We start from the raw sequence: 21,746 nt of genomic DNA, 5'->3' as shown, positions 1-21,746 counted from the left end.
GGGGGGGGGGCGGCTGGCGGGAGCTGTGCAGCCCCAGTTCCTGACCTGTCATTGTGACTTAGCCCCCAGCGCCTGGCTGAGAACTGCGCGGCCCTGCCATTGTTCCCCATGTTCCATCCTTCCAGAAGGCCCCTCAGCTGGCTTTCAACTGTTTTCCTTCTGTTCCTGCAAAGCAGGCTTCTCGACCCCGTAGCAGCACCCCTTCATCTCCCCGGTTCACACAGCTGTCCCTACAAAGGGGGGAGGGATGGTCGCCACTCAGGTTCCCAGGGCCCCCACTTTCCGCCTTCAGGTTTCTCGGAGACCAGGGGTTTGCTCATCTACAAAATCTGGTCGATCCTCTCCCATGCCCACAAAGATCTTCGCGGTAAGGCTTTGTGTTGCCGACTCATCCAGCCCCTGAGAAGGAAGACCTGTGACAGGGGGGGGGGGGGGGACACGTCCGCCCGTCGTGGGGTTGTTGGATTTGACATCGACACACCCCAGGTGCCTTTCAGATGCATGTGTACAGTGGCCTGGGTTTTCTTCCCCAGGAGGCCAGAAGTGGGGCCACCATGGCGTCCCCGTCCTCTTGCCCGGCGGCGGAGGAGGACGAGAGCCTGAAGGGGTGCGAGCTGTATGTGCAGAAGCATGGTGTTCAGCAGGTCCTGAAGGACTGCATCGTGCACCTGTGTGTGTCCAAGCCGGACAGGCCCATGAAGTTCCTGCGGGAGCACTTCGAGAAGCTGGAGAAGGTCAGTGGCGCCCGGTGTCCCCCTCCCCGCACAGGGGTGCTGGGCCCACCTGCTGGAGCTTGAGCTCAGGAGAGTGCCCCGCGGCTCTTCCAGGGCCCAGTCCCGGAGGCTGACCTCACCTGATTCATTCTCCTGCTCCGAGGTCCCAGCCACCACCTCCCTGCCCTCCTGCCCTCCCAGCGGTTCGGGGTCTGCTAGGCACAGCGCCTTAGGGAGAACTGACTGGGAAGATGGCCTACGGGGCCCACTGACAGTTTTCTTTTTTCACATTTATTTATTTTTGAGGGAGGGAGGGAGAGAGAGAGAGAGAGAGAGAGAGAGAGAGCGGGAGCCCAAGTGGGAGAGGGGCAGAGAAAGAGGGAGACACAGGATCCGAAGCAGGCTCCAGGCTCCGAGCTGTCAGCGCGGAGCCCGATGCGCGGCTCGAACCCGGGAACTGTGAGGTCATGACCCGAGGCGAAGTCGGCCGCTCAACCGACTGAGCCCCCAGGCGCCCCTTCGGGGCCCACTGAGTTTTCAACCAGGGGGACAGAGACGGGGACCAGGTGTCGTTATGGGTGCGTTGACATTTGGGATGAAAGGACGTAGGTCTGAAGTGCATGTGACGCTTGATTCTGCAGCGGTCTGCCTCTGGGAGGTGGTGGGCGCCCGCAGAGGGAAACGCCCCTTAGGCGCATGCAGCGTGGGGAAGTGCACACGACCCACGCCTCTCTTCTGAGGAGCGACCCTGCCACCCCCTGGCTCATTCCTCCGTGAACGGTCTCCCTCACCTCTTCCTGGTCCATCGGTGGGAGGACGGGCTCGGAGCGGGAGGGGGTTCCCGAGCCCCTTGGCGACCTGCCCTTCCGTGGCAGGCTCCTTCCTGTGGCTTCCCACCCTGAACCCTCTCCGGGGGGCACCTGAGGGTCCTCCTCTGGGCCCCTTGCTCACAACCTAACTTAACTGTCCCTGCCCTAGTCTCACAGGGTCGATAGAACCCTGGGGTCAGACTCAGGTCTGGTTTTTTTTTTTTTTTTTTTTTTTAAATTTTTTAAAATGTTTATTTTTTGAGAGAGGGGGAGAGAGAGTGAGCAAACCAGGCAGCGGTAGAGAGAGAAGGAGAGATGAATCCCAAGCAGGCTCCACGCTGTCCGTGCAGAGCCCCATGCGGGGCTCGAACTCCTGAACGGTGACCTCATGACCTGAGGAAGCTCAGGTTTGCTCTTAAGCCTCTCTGAGCCCCCCCCCCCCCCCCCCGGGCCTCCTGTGACCCTTAGCCCCGACCCAAAGGAATTCCTTTCTTTCCTTTAAAACAGTCTGTTAGGGGCACCTGGGTGGCTCAGTCATCTGACTGTTGATCTCAGGTCATGATCTCACTGTTCGTGGGTTCTGGCCCCTCGTCAGGTTCTGTGCTGAGAGCATGGAGCCTGCTTGGGACTCTCTCTCCTCCCGTCTGCTCCTGTCCCACCCTTGTCCTCTCTCTCTCTGAAAATAAACAAACTTAAGAAAATTAAAACAACCTGTTAAACATTTTCGAGTAAGGCCCACTTTTAAAACAATTTTTTTTTTTTAATGTTTATTTTTGAGAGAGAGACACAGTGCGAGCGGTGGAGGGAGACACGGAATCAGTCGGAAGCAAGGCTTCAGGCTCTGAGCCGTCAGCACAGAGCCAGACTCGAGGCTCAAACTCACGGACTGTGAGATCGTGACCTGAGCCGAAGTTGTACGCTCGATTGACTGAGCCACCCAGGTGCCCCAAGTAATGCATACCTTTTAAAGAAAGTTTGAAAGGTTCAGAAGCAGAAAGAAGGAGTAACAGTCATACGTGGCCCCCCTCCACCCAGCTGCCCCCTCTCCCCACGCATTCGTGTCATAGATGCCATTTTATATCGCGTACTTGTGCTTTTCACGGACCTCACTCGGCTGGGTGTGTGACCCTACGTTGAAGTTTTCTCAACACTGTCCCTCATGACGGGACAACTGAGATGTTTGTGGTTTTCTTCAAAGTTGAAAATAATGCCACACCAACACATTTGTACGTGGCCTTTTCCCCCTGTGTGTGGCATTGTTTGTTGAGTACAGTTTTTGGAAATGGGATTATGGAAATTCCAGATGGCATTGTTGAGTGGCTACGGCTTTGTTGGGTGGAGGAGGCCCCGTTGGGTGGCTGTGGCCTTGTCGTGACAGCTCACGTGCCCGCCGCTGACAGAGTTTGGCTGTGGGTCTGCCCATCGTAGCCGGCTTGGGCAGTTTTCATTTGAAAGGCTGTCGTTCCCAGTTGACGTGCAACAGTCCTGTGGCCCTCATCCACTTTGCTTACTCTCGAGGTCACGGTTGTGGAGCGGGGCCGTGGGTGTGAGTGTTGGCCACCAGGCCCACCCACAGGTGACGTGCCTATCCCTGCGGCCTCCTCCCTTGCCTCAGACCCTCACTGTCAGGGCTGCAGTCATTTGCTGGGGTTGCTCCCAAGTGGTGCCCGCCAGGCGACGTGTCTCGGAGGTGTGGCTGAAGGGCATCAGCGCGAGATGGAGAGGAGGTTCTCCACCGGGGACGGTTGGCCCCCAGGGGACACGCGGCGATGGCCGGAGATGGTTGAGCATCCAGCGGGGGGGGGGCGGAGGGGAGGCAACACGGCTGTCAGCTGTGGCTCAGTGCTCAGGGCTGGCCGGCGGAGCGGACGTAGGAGCGGGGCAAGAGGCTTTGGTGTGGACCTGAGTGAATGGCGGTGCCACCTGGCAAGAAGGGGACAGTGGGAGCAGACGGTCAGGGCGGGAGAGTGGCGACAGCGCGAGTCGTCAGGAGGCTGTGAGCTCGCGTTGGGGGCGGGGGGTGGCCGGCAAAGGGCAGGGGGCGGGAAGGTTCTCTGATCATACTTGCCCTAGGAGGTGACAGGTGAGGACCGGGCTCTGGAAGAGGAGGGTGGCCTGTCACAGTCGGGGGAGGAGACTGAGTGCTTTCCTCCTACTTGACAACGAGGGATTCGTATCCTCGCCAAGTCATGGTCACCGTAGCCACCACGTCAGCCTGCCGGGGCCGCCGGGTCAAAGCACCACAGGCCAGGCGGCCACACTCGGTCCTGGAGGCTGCGGGCGCGGGCCCGGCCTGCCCCAGACGCCTCCCCCAGGGTCAGCCTGCGGTGCTCCCGTCCCGACCTGCATCCATCCTCACACGGCCTTCTCTCTTTCCGTGGGGACACGTCATGTTGCCTGAGGGCCCACCCCGTGACCTCATTTTAATGATCACATCCGCAAAGACCCTGTCTGCAGATGAGCTTACGGTCTAAGGTCCTGGGGTTGGGAACCCAACAGCTGTGCCCTGGGGGGTTGCAGTCCGGCTGCAAAGGGCTGCTTTGCTTAGGCTGCGGGCGACCGCGAGCCACTGGTAACGGGAAGAGCGGGTGACCAGCCTTCACGTCTTTGTCAAAGGCAGCGCCAGACGAGCTCCGAGGTGTGTGACAGACGGTGCGGACAGAAGCCGGTGCCTCAGGGCCCGGCTGCGGCCTGTTGTCACTTCTCCACCACGGCTGACGCGCTCGGGCGCTGGGGGGATTTTGCGGGGTCTCTGACACCACGTGCATGCTTTCTCTACTAGGGACTCTACTAGGGAGTCCGTCCCTGGTGCCAGATCTGAGACCCCTGCCTGAGGGCGTCCTGAGGTCCCACGGGAGTCTCACTCGCTCAGCCAGCGTTCGTTAATATGGGAGCAGGAAGGCTCTTTGCCCGTGGCTGGGGGAGGGGTGGAGTCCCGGGCCACCTGCTCCCTGCAGAGGCCACCGTGAGTGGACAGCAGGCAGATGCCCCGGGAGGGGGAGTTTTCTCGTGTGACAAGCGGGAAGCGTGTGTGCATGGCCCGGATAAAGGCCCGGCACAGAGTGGCGAGGATGGCCCAGCTCTCGGGGCGCTGCCCTGGCCGGGCCTCGGGCCTCGGTGAGTGACTTCATCGCGGGCCATTTAAGCAGGTGGTTCTTCTAAGGTCCAGACTTGAGGGGGCCAGACGGTCCTTATGCACTGACGACAAGGCCCCGAAGCTTCTCCAAGATGTGGTCTTTCAGAAGATCATGGGCGATGAAGTCGTTCGTCCTTTCCAGAATGGAGTTTAGACCCTGTAAGCAAGAGTTCCCTCCATAAAGATACACCCGTTACCGTTCACGTACGTACCAACCCTGCGTTTTCACGAGGACTGTTCCCGCTGTGCGGCAGACACGTGCACGTGCAGACGTGGGTTGTTGTCGCGTACGTGGACTTTTGGTTTGACTTTTTGTTAGGGTTCTTTTATTGTAGTAAAATGTACGTGATATCAAGTTCACTCTGTTGACCATTTTATTTTTATTTATTATTTAAAATGTATTAAACATTTTTTAATGTTTAATTTTGAGAGAGAGAGAGAGAGAGAGAGAGAGGGACACAGAGCATGAGTGGGGGAGGGACAGAGAGAGAGGGAGACACAGAATCGGAAGCAGCCTCCAGGCTCCGAGCTGTCAGCACAGAGCCTGACGCGGGGCTTGATCCCTTGAGTCCTGAGATCGTGACCTGAGCTGAAGTCGGACGCTCAACTGACTGAGGCGCCACGGCGCCCCCTTGAACGTTTTAAAGTGTCCATTTTAGTGGTGTCAAATGCGTTGATGTTCCGTGCTCGTCTCAGTAGCACCATTATGGCATCCGTGGCCATAAGATCACGTGGATGTCGGGCCTTTGTTTGCATTGTTTCGTGTTTGATGGTTTTCAGTTTCTTTCTTTTTTTTTTTTCTTTTTTTCCTTCAGAAAACACCTTTGTGCCTTTGTGCTGCAGTCAGGGCCTGTGCTCTGGGGTCTGCATGTCTGCATGTTTTTACAGCTCTAGAGCCACGTTTCTGGTTTACTCCACAGAATTAGATGAGTTTGTGGTTTCCCTAACACGCGTGGCTCGTGCCGAGTTCCCAGATCCTCACCAACATTGGCTTCTTTGACCGTTGTCTTGTGCTCATCTGTGGACATCGATACCTCACTGCCGTGCCTGCCCCCCCCACCCCCCGCGCCGGATTATCGGTTCAGCGGTGGTGACACAGTCCGAGCGGCCAGGCTCACTGCTATGTCTTTAGTAAAAACTAACAAGTCACGCGTTTTGCTTTTGGAAGGAGTGGACACAGCTCAGAAGGGGCAGCTCTCCTGGGAGACATCCGTGGCAGTAAACGGCGTCCCACCCAGACAACCGCTCCTGAGGGCGGTGGGTGGGCGCTGGGCTAGGGGATGGGTCTCTGGTCGCTCAGTTTGGAAGCTCAGCACGTGCTTCCTGGTGATCGGTGCCATTCTGGTGGTGCCCAGAGGCCCAGACGGACGGACTGCTTCGTTGCACACCCGGGGGACCCAGAGGGGCAGGGTCGCATGGAATCACCACCTGCTTGCCCCCTGGCACTTAGAGCCGCCAGGCCTTCTGGGCTCCGAGGCGACTGCTGCCGTGCCCGGGGACGAGAGCGGCCGCGACAGCACCCGTACCGTCAGTTAAGGCCCGGCGTCGGGTGGGGGACAAGACAGCTTCTCAGAGCAGGACGCCCTACTGGATGCACGTGCCAGTGAGGCAGCCCAGAAAAGTGATGTGTGCGTATGGCACAGAGTCAAAGGTGTGAAAGCTAAAAGTCTCTCACCCCCACCGCCCCTGCCGCCCAGAGCCCACCTCTGTTGGTTCCGTTGCCTGAGATTTCTCGGGAGGATGTTATGCATTTTGGGCAACGTGGGTGCGATTTCTGGGCTGAGCTGCACGTGGGCACGCTGCCCTGAGTCTGCTCTGTCCCCGCTGACGGGTCACTCGAGGGGACGCTCCATGGCAGCACGGGTAAGCCCGCTCTGCTCGCCCTTTAAAATTCTCCTTGAATTTAAATGCCCCGAAGCTCGTGCTGTGTGCTGTGCAACCACATGAGCTCTGACCGTAGTGTTCCTGCCACAGTAACCGAGGCCCAGACCTGAGATGCCACTGTTCTCTCGTCTGCATCCCCCACCCCCCGCCCATTTCTTTCTGCCCGTGCTGGTCAGACCACCCCCCACCTGTAATCCCTGGCACCACTGGAGTGTCCGAAGCTCTGCATTTTCAAGAACGTTCCCTCAGCGGAGTCCTGCGTGGCATGTGGCCTTTCGAGTTTGGGTTCTTTAACTTAACGAAGCGCCTCTGAGATTCCTCGAGGTTTTGTGAGTGTCCTGAGTTTGAGTTATTTTGCTGAACTGCACTCCGCTGTGTAGACGGAGCACAGTGTGTTCATCCTTTGGCGGGTTGCATTCCCACCAGCGGTGGCTCCTGGCCCTCACGTGGCCAGCACTTGATGTTATCAGGTTTCAAAGTTTAGCCATTCTAATGGGCATGGGGTGGCCCTTCAGGCCACTGTTGCATTTCCTAATGACCAGTGCTTTTCCTATGCCCTTACTTGCCCTTGGCCTGTCTCCCCGCTGAAGTGCCTGTTCATGGCTCTTGTCCATTTTCTTTTTTTTCTTTTTTTTTTTTTTTTTCTTTGTCCGTTTCCTTACCAGGTCCCTCTCTTACTGTTGGGCTTGGAAACTCCGTGTGTTCAAGTCGTGCCCTTATGTGCATGGATGCAAGTCCTGCGTCAGGTTCTGGTTTGCAGACACCTCCTTCCAGTCTGTCCTCAGCCTGTCTGCCTGGTTTTCTCACTAGTGTGTTTCACAGAGTGGAAGTTCTGGCTTCTGAAGTCCGGTTTTTCAAGGTATTTGTTTTAGTGGATTGTGCTTTTGTGTTTAGGTTTGTGTGAAGAACTCTGCACTGAATTTGGGCAGACCTTTGACCTCATCAGCTGGCGGTACGTGCTGGGGGCATGTCTCTGGATCATTCTTTTTTTTTTTTTTTTTTTTTTTTAATGTTTTATTCGTTTTTGAAAGAGAGAGAGAGAGGGAAGGGGCAGAGAGAGAGAGAGAGAGAGACAGAATCTGAGGCAGGCTCAGGCTCCGAGGTGTCAGCACGGGGCCCAACGTGGGGCTCGAACTCCTAAACCCTGAACTCATGACCTGAGCTGAAGTCGGACACTCAACCGACTGAGCCCCCCTGGCGCCCCTGGATCATTCTGCCGTTATGTGAAGATTGAAGTCGGATAGTATGAGCCTCCCTGCATTGTTCTTTTTCTCTTTTTCTTCTTTTTTTTTTAAACGTTCATTTATTTATTTTGAGAGAGAGAGAGAGAGAACGATTTGGGGAAGGGGCAGAGGGAGGTGGAGGGAGCGAATCCCAAGCAGGCTCCGTGCTCATTGCTCAGCACAGAGCCTGACGTGGGCTCGGTGTCACGACCGTGACATGACCTGAGCCAAACTCAAGTGTCGGATTCTCAACCGACTGAGCCACCAGGCGCCCCTGCATTGTTCTTTTTCAAAATTGTTTTGTCCACCGCGGTTCCTCTGTCTTTTTAGGCGTGTTTTAGCGTGATCTTGGGGACATGGACCAAAAAATCCTCCTGGGATTTTGAGTGGGTTCACGTTGAGACATAAATCAGTTTAAGGAGAATAGACAACAATCTAGAATCTTCTAGTTATCCTGCAGCTAACTTTCCAGGATAGCTCTTCGTTTACCTAGGTCTTTGATTTCTAATGTCAATGAAAGAAAAACTTGTATTTATTTAAGTTTTATTTATTGACTTTTAAGGAGAATAGACCACAATGTAGAATCTTCTAGTTACCCTGCAGCTAACTTTCCAGAATAGCTCTCCGTTTACCTAGGTCTTTGATTTCTAACGTCAATGAAAGAAAAACTTGTATTTATTTAACTTTTATTTATTTATTTTTAAGGAGAATAGACCACAATCTAGAATCTTCTAGTTACCCTGCAGCTAACTTTCCAGAATAGCTCTCCGTTTACCTAGGTCTTTGATTTCTAATGTCAGTGAAAGAAAAACTTGTATTTATTTAATTTTTACTTATTTATTTTTATTTTAGAGAGAGAGTGGGTATGTGCAAGTGGGGAGAGGGGCAAAGAGAGAATCCCAAGCAAGCTCCACACAGTGCAGAGCCTGACGTGGGGCTCGATCTCATGGCCCTGGGATCATGGTCTGAGCTGAAATCGAGAGTTGGACGCTCCACTGACTGAGCCACCAGATGCCCCTTTATATTTTTAATACGCAGCTCCTTCACGTGTTTGGTTAGCTTTACTCCTGTTTCGTTTTTTATTGTTATTTAAGTGGTACTCCTGTTTAATGGACAGGTGTTATCTTGTGGGAGCAGTTTTAGGGCTGCAGGGTTCCCACGCGCCCCGCTCCGTGCGGCTCCCCACTAGTCCCGCTGTGTCAGTGGAGTGTGTTACAGCTGGTGAGAGCCGTCGCCCTCGACTGAAGCCTGGAATTTATGTCAGGGTCACTCCTTGTGCCCCACAGTCCTGTGGCTTCTGACAGATACCTGATGTCACCTATCTGTCGTTCAAGTATCATTTTGATTAGTGCTGCTGCCCTAGAAACTCCGAGCTCTACCTATTCGTGCCTCCCGCTTTCCCTCTGAACCCTTGATCTTTTACCGGCTCCCTGGCCCTGCCTTTCCCAGAAGGCCACTCGGCTGGGATCACCCAGGGTGCGGCCTCTCCACACTGGCTTCCTTCACGCAGTAACCTGGATCGAAGGTGCCTCCGCGTCGTTCTTGGCTTCGCGGCTCCCTTCTTTCCGGGGCAGAGTAAAACCCCACCGCCCGGATGGAGCCCGGTTGTCCACCAGCCACTGAAGGGCGTCCGGTTGCTGCCCGGGTTCGGTAATCACGGATAAAGCCGCTGCAAACCTCCGCGTGCAGGTCTGCGAGCACACACGTTCTCACATCTTGGAACGTGACTGCAGGACCGCACGGCGAGACCGTGCTCGGTTTTGTAAGACACCAGGGTCCCTCTTGGAGCGGCCGCGGCATTCTGCGTCCCCGCTGCTCCCCGTCCCGCCAGCACCCGGCGGTGACGTGCTGTGGGCCGTGGCCCTTCTGACAGGCGGTGGTGGCCTCTCCTTGCTGTCTTGCTCCCCGTTTCCCTGACGGCACACGACGTGGAGCACGTTCCCGTGCGCGCCTGCCCTCCCACACGCGTTCTCCCCCGGCTTCTGCTCAGATCTCCTGCCTGGTGTTTAACTGGGTTGTTTGCTTTCTTGTTGACCTTATGAGGTTTCTCGAGCATTTTGGACACGAGTCCTTAGCGGATGTGTGTTTTTGAGTATTTTCTCCTAGTCTGTGGCTTGTGTTTTCATTCCCTTAACTGCATGTAATTTTGACTCCTGCTTTTTTTTTTAATATTTATTTTTGAGAGAGAGAGAGAGCGCACGTGTGAGGGAGGGAGGGGGCAGAGAGAGAGGGAGATACAGAATCTGAAGCAGGCTCCAGGCTCTGAGCTGTCAGCACAGAGCCTGACGCGGGGTTTGACCCCACAAACTGCAAGATCATGACCTGAGCCGAAGTCGGATGCCCAACCGACTGAGCCACCCAGGCACCCCTAAATTTTTTTTTTAATGTTTTTATTTATTTTTGAGACAGAGAGACAGAGCATGAACGGGGGAGGGGCAGAGAGAGAGGGAGACACAGAATCGGAAGCAGGCTCCAGGCTCTGAGCCATCAGCCCAGAGCCCGACGCGGGGCTCGAACTCACGGACGGTGAGATCGTGACCTGAGCTGAAGTCGGACGCTTAACCGACTGAGCCCCCCAGGCGCCCCCCAGTTGGTCTTTAGAGGGGAAATTATTGCTTCACTGGACACTAAGATTAGGAATTACTGAACCATGTGTCTCCAACTCCTATAGCACCAGAGCAAATCCTCACAGACTGGGGGGCCGCGAGCAGCAGGAATTTTCTGCCCCACGGCTGGGAGGCCGGGAGCCCAAGCTCAGAGCTGCAGCGGGCACTTCCTCCTGGTGGTCCCGACACGGGTCCGTCCCAGCCTCACGTTGCTCTCAGCCCCTGACGTGCAGACACATCACCCGGCCTCTGCCTCTGTCTTCACGGTGAGATCTGCCCTGAGCCGTGTGTCCAAATCCTCCTCCTGTTACGAGGACACCAAGACCTCGTGTTCACCTGTGTCTACAAAGGTCCTGTTTCCAAATAGAGCTGCCCTCTGAATTTTCGAGGGAGCCTATGGAAGCCTCTACGGTGTGCGGCCTGGGAGGTTGGAAAGAGGGTGAGTGACAGAGCCACACGGTGGAAATAACAAGGATAAAGCAGAAGTTAATGAAAGGGAAATGGAGGAGGTGACGGCAGACGGTAAAGGAGGTGACTCTGGGGATGAATAAAATGGACATCTGGGAAGGTGGCTGCACAAAGAAGGGACCATGTAAACGGGAATCTGCCACAGGTCCGGAGAGGGCACCTGGGGAGGTGGGGGGCTGAGCTCCCAACGGCCCACGGTGTCTCCTGGGTTCGGCCTGTCTCATCCGGGCAGGCTCAGAAGGCCCCTCCTCCAGGAAGCCCTCCCGGCCTCCTCCTTCCCAGGGGTGGCCTAGGAGCCCCCCTTGCCTGCACAGCCCTTGTATCTAGTCCTTCATGGCTCAGCCTGTTTCTCTGTCAGACTTGGACCCGTCTTTCCTATTAGATCGAAACCTTCCGTGACAAACCGTGCCTTTTTCTCTGTATGAGGGCTGGTATTTAGAAAGTGCTCAATAAATGGTTGAAACTGCACCTTTCTCTCCTCTCTTTGCCAATGAAGGTTGAGCGCCCCTGGACATGCCCCTTGCACTCTCCGGGCCTCGGTTTCCTTGCCTTGTAGGTGGGGATGGCTGGCCTCGGGGCCTGCCTCGTGCTCTGAGATGCTGCAGCCCTGGGAGGGGGCTTGTGGTTGGTCCAGGGGTGGCACCATGGACCCCTGTCCTGGACGCCGCAGGTCCCCAAGTACCACGGCTCTCCCTCGGTCGGAGGGGACAGGGAGGCAAGGGACAGTCCCCCTGGGGGGAGGTCCAGAAACGCCAACTTGGCCACCACTGGGGAAGCGGCCCGTCCTCCTGCGGGGTGTTCAGGAACAGCATGGGCAATCAGGCTGGCGTGGTCCGCTGCCCCAGAAGGCCTCTCAAAGGGACCGGCAGGCTGTGTCCTCAGCCAGAGAGGGGGAGCATGGGGTGGAGGGGACGACTCCATGTGTGCCGGGTCCCAAGCATGTGGGCTTCTCAGCAGCGTCTACTCAGTTCCAGAAAGTCTCCCGACATCCCGCCTCCCGACATTCAGAAGAGAATGTCCTCTTCTGAGGCCGCAAGGCCGCGTTTTGCCCCTCGTGCCGGAAAATCATGGTCAGAAGACAGTGAACGTCATATGCGGTCTGGGGAGAACGTGGCCCCGGGGCAGAGCAAGGACGGTCCCTGGGGCGGCGTTAGGCATTTCTGGGGAAGGTTCTGGCCGCAGAGCTTTCTGGAATCGCCGTTCCCACACTGTTGTGAAGATTCCTCTGACCTCCTGCCCTTGACCATCCTGCAACCCAGACAGTTCATCTGCGTGAGAGCAGGAGACAGGAAGGGGGCTCTGGAAAACCAGAGGCTTTCCTGGAATCCCGAGGAGGAGGGCAAGGGGTGCCGTCCAGAAATAACGGCCCCGTTTCCGCCCAGTGCCTCCCCGAGTGGCCTTGCATTTGGAAGCCTCCGGATCCATGGAAAGTGGCTGGTGCCAGGACAGCGATGCCCACGGCCCCATGGAAGGGGGGGCCCCGACAGTGCTTCCCTTGAGAAGGTGGCCTCTGGCCGGTCTCTTGCGTGCAACCCCGCCCTTCCCACTTGGACCCCCCTCGCCGCACCCGAGCCTCTCAAGGGGGCCGCAGGGCTGCCGAGATGCACCCGGAGCCTGGGCCCTGAAGGGCGCATCACTGGCCCCGGCCCCACGTCAGCCCCTGAGCTCTGTGGCCAGAGGCTGGGGTAGCCGAGTGGTGCTTTGTGGTCACAACGGCTCATGTAGCTTGAGGACATGGGGCTCGATGTTTTTTAAAGGTCTTCTTTTAGGAGGTACATACTAAAAGGTCTCAGATGAAATTCATGGGGCGCCTGGGTGGCTCCGTCGGTTGAGCGTCCGACTTCGGCCCAGGTCATGATCTCGCAGTCCGTGAGTTCGAGCCCTGCATCGGGCTCCGTGTCGACAGCTCGGAGCCTGGAGCCTGCTTCGGATTCTGTCTTCCTTTCTCTCTGCCCCTCCCACCTCACGCTCTGTCTCACTCTGTTTCTCAAAAATGAATAAATGTAAAAAAAAAATTTTTTTTTAATCTTTTTTTTTTTTTAATTTTTAATATTTATTTATTTTTGAGACAGGGAGAGAGACAGAGCATGAATGGGGGAAGGTCAGGGAGAGAGGGAGACACAGAATCCGAAGCGGGCTCCAGGCTCCGAGCTGTCGGCACGGAGCCCGACGCAGGGCTCGAACTCATGGACCGCGAGATCATGACCTGAGCCGAAGTCGGCCGCTTAACCGACGGAGCCACCCAGGCGCCCCCCAAAAAAGAAAACTTTTCAATGAAATTCATAACATCCAGGATTTGCTTCCATCTCCCGTGTGTCAGAGGAGTCTTGTGTGTGTCTTGTATACACGTATGTGTTACACGTGCAGAGCTGTGTACGTGTGTATATGTCATGTATGCGTGTCTGTGCGTGTTGTGTGCGTGTACATTGTATGCGTGTGTTATCATAGGTGTGTGTACCTTGTATACATGTTGTCGTAGGCGCACGCGCACTATGTGTGTGCTACGTACGTGAATGTAATGTATACGTTTGTTACGTGTGCCTGTGTGTATTATACGTGTGCATGTTGTATGTCTGTCATATGCGCGTTCTATGTATTGTGTATATATCGTGTGTATCATGTGCACACATCATCGGGTGTTACGTGTGCATGCATGTATATGTGTGTGTTGCACGCATGGACACGTGCACGTGTTACTTGTGTGCGTGCGTGCGTGTGGAGTGCGTGGAGGTGAGCTGAAGTAGGTGTGTCCTGTTTTGATGATTGTTGAAGATGTGTGATGGGATTTTGGTGATCGTCTGTCACTCCCTCTGCTACCCTACGGACTTGAGGGTTTCCACACTGCAAAGGGGCGGTGAAAAGGGGACGTGAAAAGGGGCGGTGGTAGGAAGGGAGGAGCTCACCTCTGCACATCTTGCTGAGTTGGGGGGGTGGGGTGCCGCGCCCCAGGGTGTGGCTTCCTACGGACCCGGTGGCCCTTGCTCCCCAGGGTGTGGCTCCCCACGAACCCGGTAGGCCCCCCTGTCTGCCTGGAGGCCCCCTCCCTGGATCCGGGGGCCTGTTCCCTGCACACCCTCCGTGTGGCTTGCTCTGTCTGAGTGCCAGGCAGCTTGCTGTCCTGTTTTCCAGAGACCTGTGGAGGCATGCCCCGTGGTCCTCACCATGCGGACTCACCTCCACTCAGGCTTTAATGTTACCATCATTTAGGGGCGGGGGGAGGGAGGATGCGTACCACCCATCTGCTAACCCTTTCTTTTGGAGGTTCTATAAAGATACTTTATTTTTTTATTTATTTTTTATTTTATTTTTATTTTTGTTTTTAACGTTTATTTTTGAGACAGAGAAAGACAGAGCGTGAACGGGGGAGGGGCAGAGACAGGGAGACACAGAATCGGAAGCAGGCTCCAGGCTCTGAGCAGTCAGCACAGAGCCCGACGCGGGGCTCGAACTCACGGACCGCGGGATCATGACCTGAGCCGAAGTCGGCCGCTTAACCGACGGAGCCACCCAGGCGCCTCTAAAGATACTTTTAAATAGCTGCGTGAAGTCGCTTTCAACAGTCCTTGATGGAGGCACAGAGAGGTGAAGGGATTCACTCAGGATCGCGCAGTGCACTCGGGAAGGAGCCTTCCCAGCTCAGTGTCCTGCCCACTGGGCACACGTACCTTCCAGGCTCTCCTGACTGCTGGTGCTCTGGCCGCCTGTTCGTCTTCTCTCTGTCTCGTTCCTTCCTCCCTGCAAGGGGCAGGATTGCACCTGGGGGGAGCCGGGGCCTCTGCTTCTGCTCTGAGCTCAGGGTGCAGCAGGTCTTGGGGCACAGGGGGCAGCTCGTGTGTGGAGAGCTATGGTGCCTTTAAAGGCCTTGAAATTCCCCGCAAGGAGCCTGGTTTGTGGGCCTCACCGGAGGGGAAGTAAGGGAGCAGCCGTGGGCCCGCGAACACTGGTCTTGGGCCCAGGCGGTGGCCGCAGGCGGGCGTGTCCTGTGGTCCACGCCACCAGCGTCCCCCACCCGGGGCACAAGTGCCTCGTAACGTCCCACAAAGCTGACGTGCGCCGTGTCGAACTTTCGCTTGGCTCTGTATTCTTTGCTTGTTTTTAGTGGAAGAAATAAACTTGTTTGAGGGAAAAGCAAAACCCTGACAACAGCACCTGGCATGCGACAGGCGGCCTTCCTGTGAGGAATAATGGCAGAACTGTGTTGGTTTTGGGTGGACGACAGCTTCTTGACTTTCTTTTTCCTGTGGGTTCCCAGTCGGAATACCACACCTCCCATTTGAACTTCAGAGTCCCGTCTGGGGTCTTTTAAAACGTCGTCTTTAGAAAGTACAAGCCCTCTGGGGGAAGAACGCCTCCAGAAGTCATTTACACTGTAGTATGAATTAGGATAGTTTCAGGGTTCTCTCAGGGTTCACGGGCTGCCTGGGAAGCAGGGAGGGGTGCTTTGGAACGTGGGGCAGCGGGAACCCCTGAGGAACCGTGGGTGGGACTCCGTTTCCTTCCTAACTTCATGTTTCTGCTGGGTCGCTGCCTGGTAAAGTCGGATTAATTGTTGTGCTGGGTTGACCCGGGAGGTTGCTGGGTGTGGGTGTTCTGGGGAAGGTGGCCCTCCCCGATGAGGGGACGGAGGCCTTGTCCTAGGTAGGTGGGGAGACAGGTGAGGGCCTGCTTGCCTTGGATCCCCACCTCACTCTGTGCTGCCCCACCGGTCTTGAGACTGATTTTGGGATGTGGGGATGTGGTGGCTGGAGCGTCAGGTGTGGGGGCCTGCTTGTCAGTGTGCAGTGTGTGTTCCTTTACACTTTTGGAATTCTGTGCCCTCTGCACGCACTCACAATTTGTAAACCATTTATTTTTTTTTTTTAATTTTTTTTTAATGTTTATTTATTTTTGGGACAGAGAGAGACAGAGCATGAACGGGGGAGGGGCAGAGAGACAGGGAGACACAGAATCGGAAGCAGGCTCCAGGCTCTGAGCCATCAGCCCAGAGCCCGATGCGGGGCTCGAACTCACGCACCGTGAGATCGTGACCTGAGCCGAAGTCGGACACTCAACCGACTGAGCCACCCAGGCGCCCCTGTAAACCATTTAAATAATGAAGGGAGGGAAGGAAACCAAACAGATTTCCTTTTCTTTTATGTATCCGCCCACCATTTCTTGCGTGTCTGCCCGCGTGGGATGCGGGGGTGCAGGGGTGAACGGAGCGGACGTGCCCCCTGCCCCCTGGGCCCGGCCATCAGGGCCGTGTGGGTGGGGGAGGGGGACTTGGAGGTGGCCTGGGAGCGGGGGGCTCTTCCCGGCCTGGAGAGGCCGTCAGAGGGGAGCCCTGGAAGGTGCTGAAGGAGCAGGCTCGGGAGGGCGGACAGACCCAAGTGTGAGCCCGCCCGCTGTCTTCCCCACAGGAGGAAACCAGACAGATTCTGACGCAGCAGAAGTCAGACTCCCACGACGAGGAGGTCTCCCCGACCCCGCCGAACCCGGTGGTGAAAACCCGCCGTCGCCGAGGGGGTGTGAGTGCCGAGGTGTATACGGAGGAGGACGCCGTGTCCTACGTGAGGAAGGTGGGCCCCCCTCCCCCCACCCCCGGCCCCAGGCCCTCAGGGTCCCGGCTTCCGGCCACGCTCCCTTCTGGTCGGGGAGGGGCCGGTGTGATGGCAACGTCATGGTCAGGGTCACGGTCATGCCCGTGGGCTCTCCTGTGGGGTTTCCTGACCCACGTGTTCCAGGGAGGGACAGGACAGCAGCTCACGGGGTGTGGGCGGAGGGGCCCGAAACCCGATCCTGTGGTCCCTGTCCTCCTAGACTCCCTTCTGCCCTGGAGGCTGGCACCTGGCCTCGGAGCCGCCTGGTGGGAATTCTCTGCTCCATGTTGCTGTTCCTCAGTGTCCCTCCCTTGGGGACGGCGACCAGCAGGTGTGCCTGAGTCAGGACGTGCTCTGGAGCGTGAGGACACGTGGCGCCCCTGTGCCTGTTGGTGTGCCCGGCGCCCTGCCTGCCCTCCGACCTGGCCCCCTGCCCGGCGCCCCCTGCCCACCCCTCGTCTGCCCCTAGACGTGGGCTCTGTCGTTTCCATCTTGTGTGTTTCTAGCCTCAGTTTTACTTTCTTTTCTTGGTGTTTTTAGTTTTGGGCCTTTTAGAAAATCTAATCAGGCAAATACACACAACGTAGCTTATTGTCTCTGTGAGCCTGCGTAGCTGGGGCTGGACGTCCGGGAGCAGGTGCTGGCTGGTTCTTGGTGGGAGCCGCTCGGCCTCCTGTGTCCTCGGGCATCCAGGGGAAGGGAGAGTGGGCTCTCGGGGTCTCTTGCCAGGAGGGCGCTGATCTCTCAGGGCCACTTCCAGACACCACGCACTGGTGCCTGGGCTTCAACACATGGGTTTTGGGGGCAGCTGGGTCCCAGGGCCACTGAGCACGTTCACGCTGCTGAGCGGCCATCCCCACCGTCTGTCTCCAGAACGTTCCGTCCCCCTGCACTGAGACTCTGGCCCCGTTACATGCCCACCATCAGGGATGAGAAACCACCGAAAGTGTCGTTTAAAACCCCCAGGGCACTTCACTTCTGTGGTCTCCCCCTCCCCCCCCGCCCCAGCACCCCCTACCACCTCGAGAAGATCCCAGACAAACCCAGGTGGATGGACATTCTGCAAAGTAACTGGCCAGCACCCCTCAGACCCGTCCAGGTCATCAAACCAAGGGCGCCCTAAGCAACTGTCCAGAGCGGGGGGCTCAGGGTGCAGTCACTGAACGTGACCTGGGTGAGGCCCAGGGACAGGGTGAGCGGCTCGGGTGAAACTGAGGACGTGTTGCCAGCACGCACCGTGGCTGGTTCCGTGGCTGGTTCCGTGGCTGGTTCAGTGGCTGTGGTGTGTTCCCGAGTAAGGTCAGGTGCCAGCAGTGGGGCCAAGTGGCTGCAGGGTACGGGCACTGCCTTTGGCAACTTTTCCCATAAGTCTGAACTATTCTAAATTTTTTTTTAATGTTTTATTTATTTTTGAGAAAGAGACAGAGCATGAGCAGGGGAGGGGCAGAGAGAGAGAGAGACACAGAATCCGAAGCAGACTCCAGGCTCCGAGCCATCAGCTCAGAGCCCGACGCGGGGCTCGAACCCACAGACCGCGAGATCACGACCTGAGCCGAAGTCGGACGCTTAACCGGCCGAGCCACCCAGGCGCCCCAAGTCTGAACTATTCTAAAATAAAAGGCTTATTTTTAAAGACTAAATCTCTAGGGCTTGAGTCCCGTTTCTCAGAGTCCCTGGGTGAAGACCCATGGTATTAGATGTAATGCACACATGTGCTGGGGCCTAATGCCACCCCCACAGCCTGGCAGAGCTTTCTGGCAGCTGAGCTCCAAGGGGGGTCACGTTACGGCCCAAATAGCCCTCCCACCGGTGTCTTTTATTTTGAGGGAGAAATCTTGGCGTTTGAGATGCTTGTAATGTGAGATGCAGGCACTTTGTGCTGTTCAGTCGGTGATGGAGCTCTTGGGCATGTGCTTACTGGGAGCTGTGACCAGGCAGGTCTGCTCTGGTGGACGCTTCCCCGCGCCCAGTTACTGGCAGGGGCTGAGCCCCCCTTACTAGGCCCCCATAGCCATGCCGAGGGTCCTGAGCCCCCCCCCTTACTAGGCACCCCCCCCCCATCACCACACCCAGTTATCAGCAGGGTCCTGAGCCCCCACCCCTTATAAGGCCCGCCCATCATCGGGCTCAGTTATCGGCACAGCCCCCCTTACAAGGCCCGCCCATCACCGCCTCGGAGGGTGAAGGTCAGCCTTGGGTGTGGCTCCAAACTTGGCTCAAGTTGTGTTTTTTTTTTCAGTCTTCAAATATTTACGCAAGTGTTTTATTGCCTTAAAAACAAAGCCACTGAAATAAAACAGAAGAACTGATAATCCAAGGGACTGGAGTTCTTGTAGCATCCTCTAGGGGTCCCTAAGGCCCGCCAGGGCCAGTCCACCAAGGCCCCAAGTCCTCCAGGTTCTTAGGCCACCTCTCAGATCACCGTGTTTTCTCGTCCTCCCTTTCTTTCGTCATGTTGGTTCCAGCTGCTTATAGCGATGGTGACATACACATCCCATTCCGGGATCACACTCCGGGCTGTCTGTCTTTGCGGTCCTTCAGCAGTAACACGCTGAAGGCCAGACGGTTCTGTGTCCAGCCACGTCATGGTTTCTCAGGGTCCCTCAGGTGCTGGGAGGGGCCGGGCCCCGAACCCTGACCCTCAGGGGTGCCCGGAAGTCTGACTTCCGCTGGCTTCCCCTGCAGGTTATTCCCAAGGACTACAAGACCATGACCGCGCTGGCCAAGGCTATCTCCAAGAACGTGCTGTTTGCTCACCTGGACGACAATGAGAGAAGGTAGGAACCTGGGAGGGGCGGGGCTGGGATTGACACCCCTCCAGGGAGGCCTTGCTGGTCACCACCAGCCCTGAACCCCAGGGACCCGGTCACAGAGCACACTTTTGGAAGCATGTGCTCACAGAACATGGGCGGCTTCCAGAAATAATGTGCTCTGTGCACCTGCTGTCCTCCTGCATACCAGGTTAGGATCTGCGGGTTCCATGTGACTTTGTCGTCAAGAGACACTGTGGGTCTCCTCGCTCTGACCACTGGGGGCCTAGTCTTCCAGCAACTTCTACAAGGATCTGCCTTGTTGGGCTGAGCTCACTGCCTGGTGGGGAGATGGGACTGGCAGGCAGGGCTCGGGGGTCCAGGAACGTGACTGACCAGGTGCTGATATCAGTCACGTGGTCTAGAAGGGCCGCAGGAATGGCCGTGGGTGGGGTCTGTCCAGGGACGGGCACCCGGCAGCTGTGACGGACTGGGTGCCATGCTTGGGAATTAAGGTCCTACACATAGTTGGGAAAATCGGACTGGGAGCGTTTTGGGGTGATCCTTGAGGGTTTACTTGAAGTGTGCACTCTAATTCCGTGTTGTCACAAAATGGGATCACATTCCACGAGTTTGTCATGCTTACGAGGTCACGGACATCCCTCTTTGTCAGTAAAGCCTTTTTCAGGGCTCACTGTATGGATTTCTGTGGAGTTGCTATAACTTCCTTCTCCTCTGTGTCTGTTTCTTCCTTCGAGCTAAGCTCCTCGGGGTAGATGAAAGGCTGTGCAGTGTTTTAATTCTCTTTTTTTTTTCCATTTTTGGTGCATTATGTTTCTTGGTTCGATAACCTAGTGTTCTGATGACAGTCCTATACAGAATCTAAACAACACACACACCCACAAAATAAGAAGAGAACGTCCTCTCGCAGCCTCATTCTGTGACGCTCGTGGGTCCTTCCGCGTGAGCATCTGGGATGGTTAACATCTGCTGAGCGCCGCACCGTGCGGGGAGAGAGAGGGTCATTGGGAGGCTTGCGGTTCTTGGAGGCCATCGTGCCCCGGCGGACAGGAAGGAGAGGTGTTTACACAGGATGGGCCCCCCACAGAGGAGCTGGGCCAGAGAGATGGGGCGTAGGGTCTCCGTAGGTGCCGGTGCGTTTTCCAGGGCTTTTGGCAACACGGCACAGGCTGGTCACCCAGGAAGGCCGCAGGAAGGCCTGCCCACGCCTTGGGCGCTCCCGGAGTCTCCGAGGTGAGGCCTGGCTGGCGCCGTGTCCCGGGAGTGTCTCGGGGGCATTTGAGATGTCCACCCGTCAGAAGCACGTGGGGGCGTGACGGGCAGGGCGGGAGGCCAGTTCTCCACGTGGGCCCCCCAGCTGGGCTCACGCCCCAGGAGGGTTTTGACACGGAGAGGTGGTCCGGGATTCACCCTCCACAGGCCCTAAATGCAGGCTTGTGTCCTTGCAAGAGGGGAGCATGGGGGGGATTGCTCCGAAGAGAAGCCCTGTGACTGCTGCTGCTGCTGCTGCTGCTGATTCTGGGCTCCTGGCCTCCAGAACTGGAGACAGTCCCCTGTTCTCAGCCTTCGTGGAGGTGGCCACCTGGCAGGTAGGTCCTCGGTCACCAGGTGGGACCAGATGACTCGGAGTTGTAGCTTTATTAACTTGAATGTAAACATCAAGAACTCAGTCCAGATTTAAACCCGGGCTCTGACTGGATGGTGCGTTCACACGGGTCGAAATTCAGAAGGTGCCAGGGGTCCAGAGTGAAAGGTGAGCCGTCTGGAGATGGCCCCAGGACCCTGGCTCGTCTCTGTGGACAGACTCCGCACCCTCAGGCAGAAGGTCAGACGCTCCCCACAGCGGCCACATAGACCACCGTCCATTCTTTTTTTTTTTTTTTTAAATTTTTTAACGTTTATTTATTTTTGAGACAGAGAGAGTCAGAGCATGAACGGGGCAGGGTCAGAGAGAGAGGGAGACACAGAATCGGAAGCAGGCTCCAGGCTCTGAGATATCAGCACAGAGCCGGACGCGGGGCTCGAGCTCACGGACCGCGAGATCGTGACCTGAGCAGAAGTCGGACGCTTAACCCACTGAGCCACCCAGGCGCCCCCACCGTCCATTCTTTACCCGGTTTCAGCACTTAGGGAAGGGATGGACCGTGCCTGGGTCCATCGGGGTCCTGGCACTTTGCGGCCAGCTCGGGGGAGGAGGCGCCGCTCTGGGTAGAGGAGACGCTGTGGGCACGGAGCTGCCGGGCGGTGCGGGGCGGACCTCGATGCCGGAGCCCGGCCGGCGTGTGCCCCTGACCTGTATGCTGCAGCCGTTGGCCCCGTCGTCACCGGGTCGGGCCCGTCCCCGAGTGTGGGGCGGGAGTTCTGGGGCGCCGTGATTTGGGCTGTCCCCCAAAACCCAGCTCACATGGAAGGTTGGTTTTGTTCTCTGGGCCTCGGTGTCCGGGTCTGGTCCGCATTAAGCCCCTGTGGGAACGGCCGCGGCCGCGGTGGCGGTGACGGCCACCCCCAGGAGCTTCTCCTTGCTCGTGTGTTTCCGGACGCCAGAGCAGCGCGGGCC

General features: G+C 56.9%; 2 protein-coding genes across 2 annotated transcripts in view; one reads left to right on the top strand and one right to left on the bottom strand.

Moving 5' to 3' along the window:
* Positions 1–348, bottom strand: part of DNAAF5 (dynein axonemal assembly factor 5) — a 61,382-nt gene extending 61,034 nt beyond the window's left edge. The window contains exon 1 of the mRNA XM_040455628.1: positions 325–348. Within this exon, the coding sequence (XP_040311562.1) occupies positions 325–348 (24 nt within the window). The remainder of the gene's footprint in view (positions 1–324) is intronic.
* A 185-nt stretch (positions 349–533) lies between these two features.
* Positions 534–21,746, top strand: part of PRKAR1B (protein kinase cAMP-dependent type I regulatory subunit beta) — a 99,100-nt gene continuing 77,887 nt past the window's right edge. The window contains exons 1-3 of the mRNA XM_040455670.1: positions 534–734; positions 16,239–16,397; positions 19,104–19,195. Coding sequence (XP_040311604.1) covers positions 555–734; positions 16,239–16,397; positions 19,104–19,195 — 431 coding nt within the window. The 5' untranslated portion in view covers positions 534–554. The remainder of the gene's footprint in view (positions 735–16,238; positions 16,398–19,103; positions 19,196–21,746) is intronic.

Source organism: Herpailurus yagouaroundi, unplaced genomic scaffold (assembly GCF_014898765.1).
Source record: "Herpailurus yagouaroundi ecotype Mexico unplaced genomic scaffold, PumYag 216, whole genome shotgun sequence".
In the NCBI taxonomy this organism is placed as follows: domain Eukaryota; kingdom Metazoa; phylum Chordata; class Mammalia; order Carnivora; family Felidae; genus Herpailurus; species Herpailurus yagouaroundi.
The sequence above is the reverse complement of the archived record's forward strand: the minus strand, read 5'-3'. Positions and strand labels throughout refer to the sequence as shown.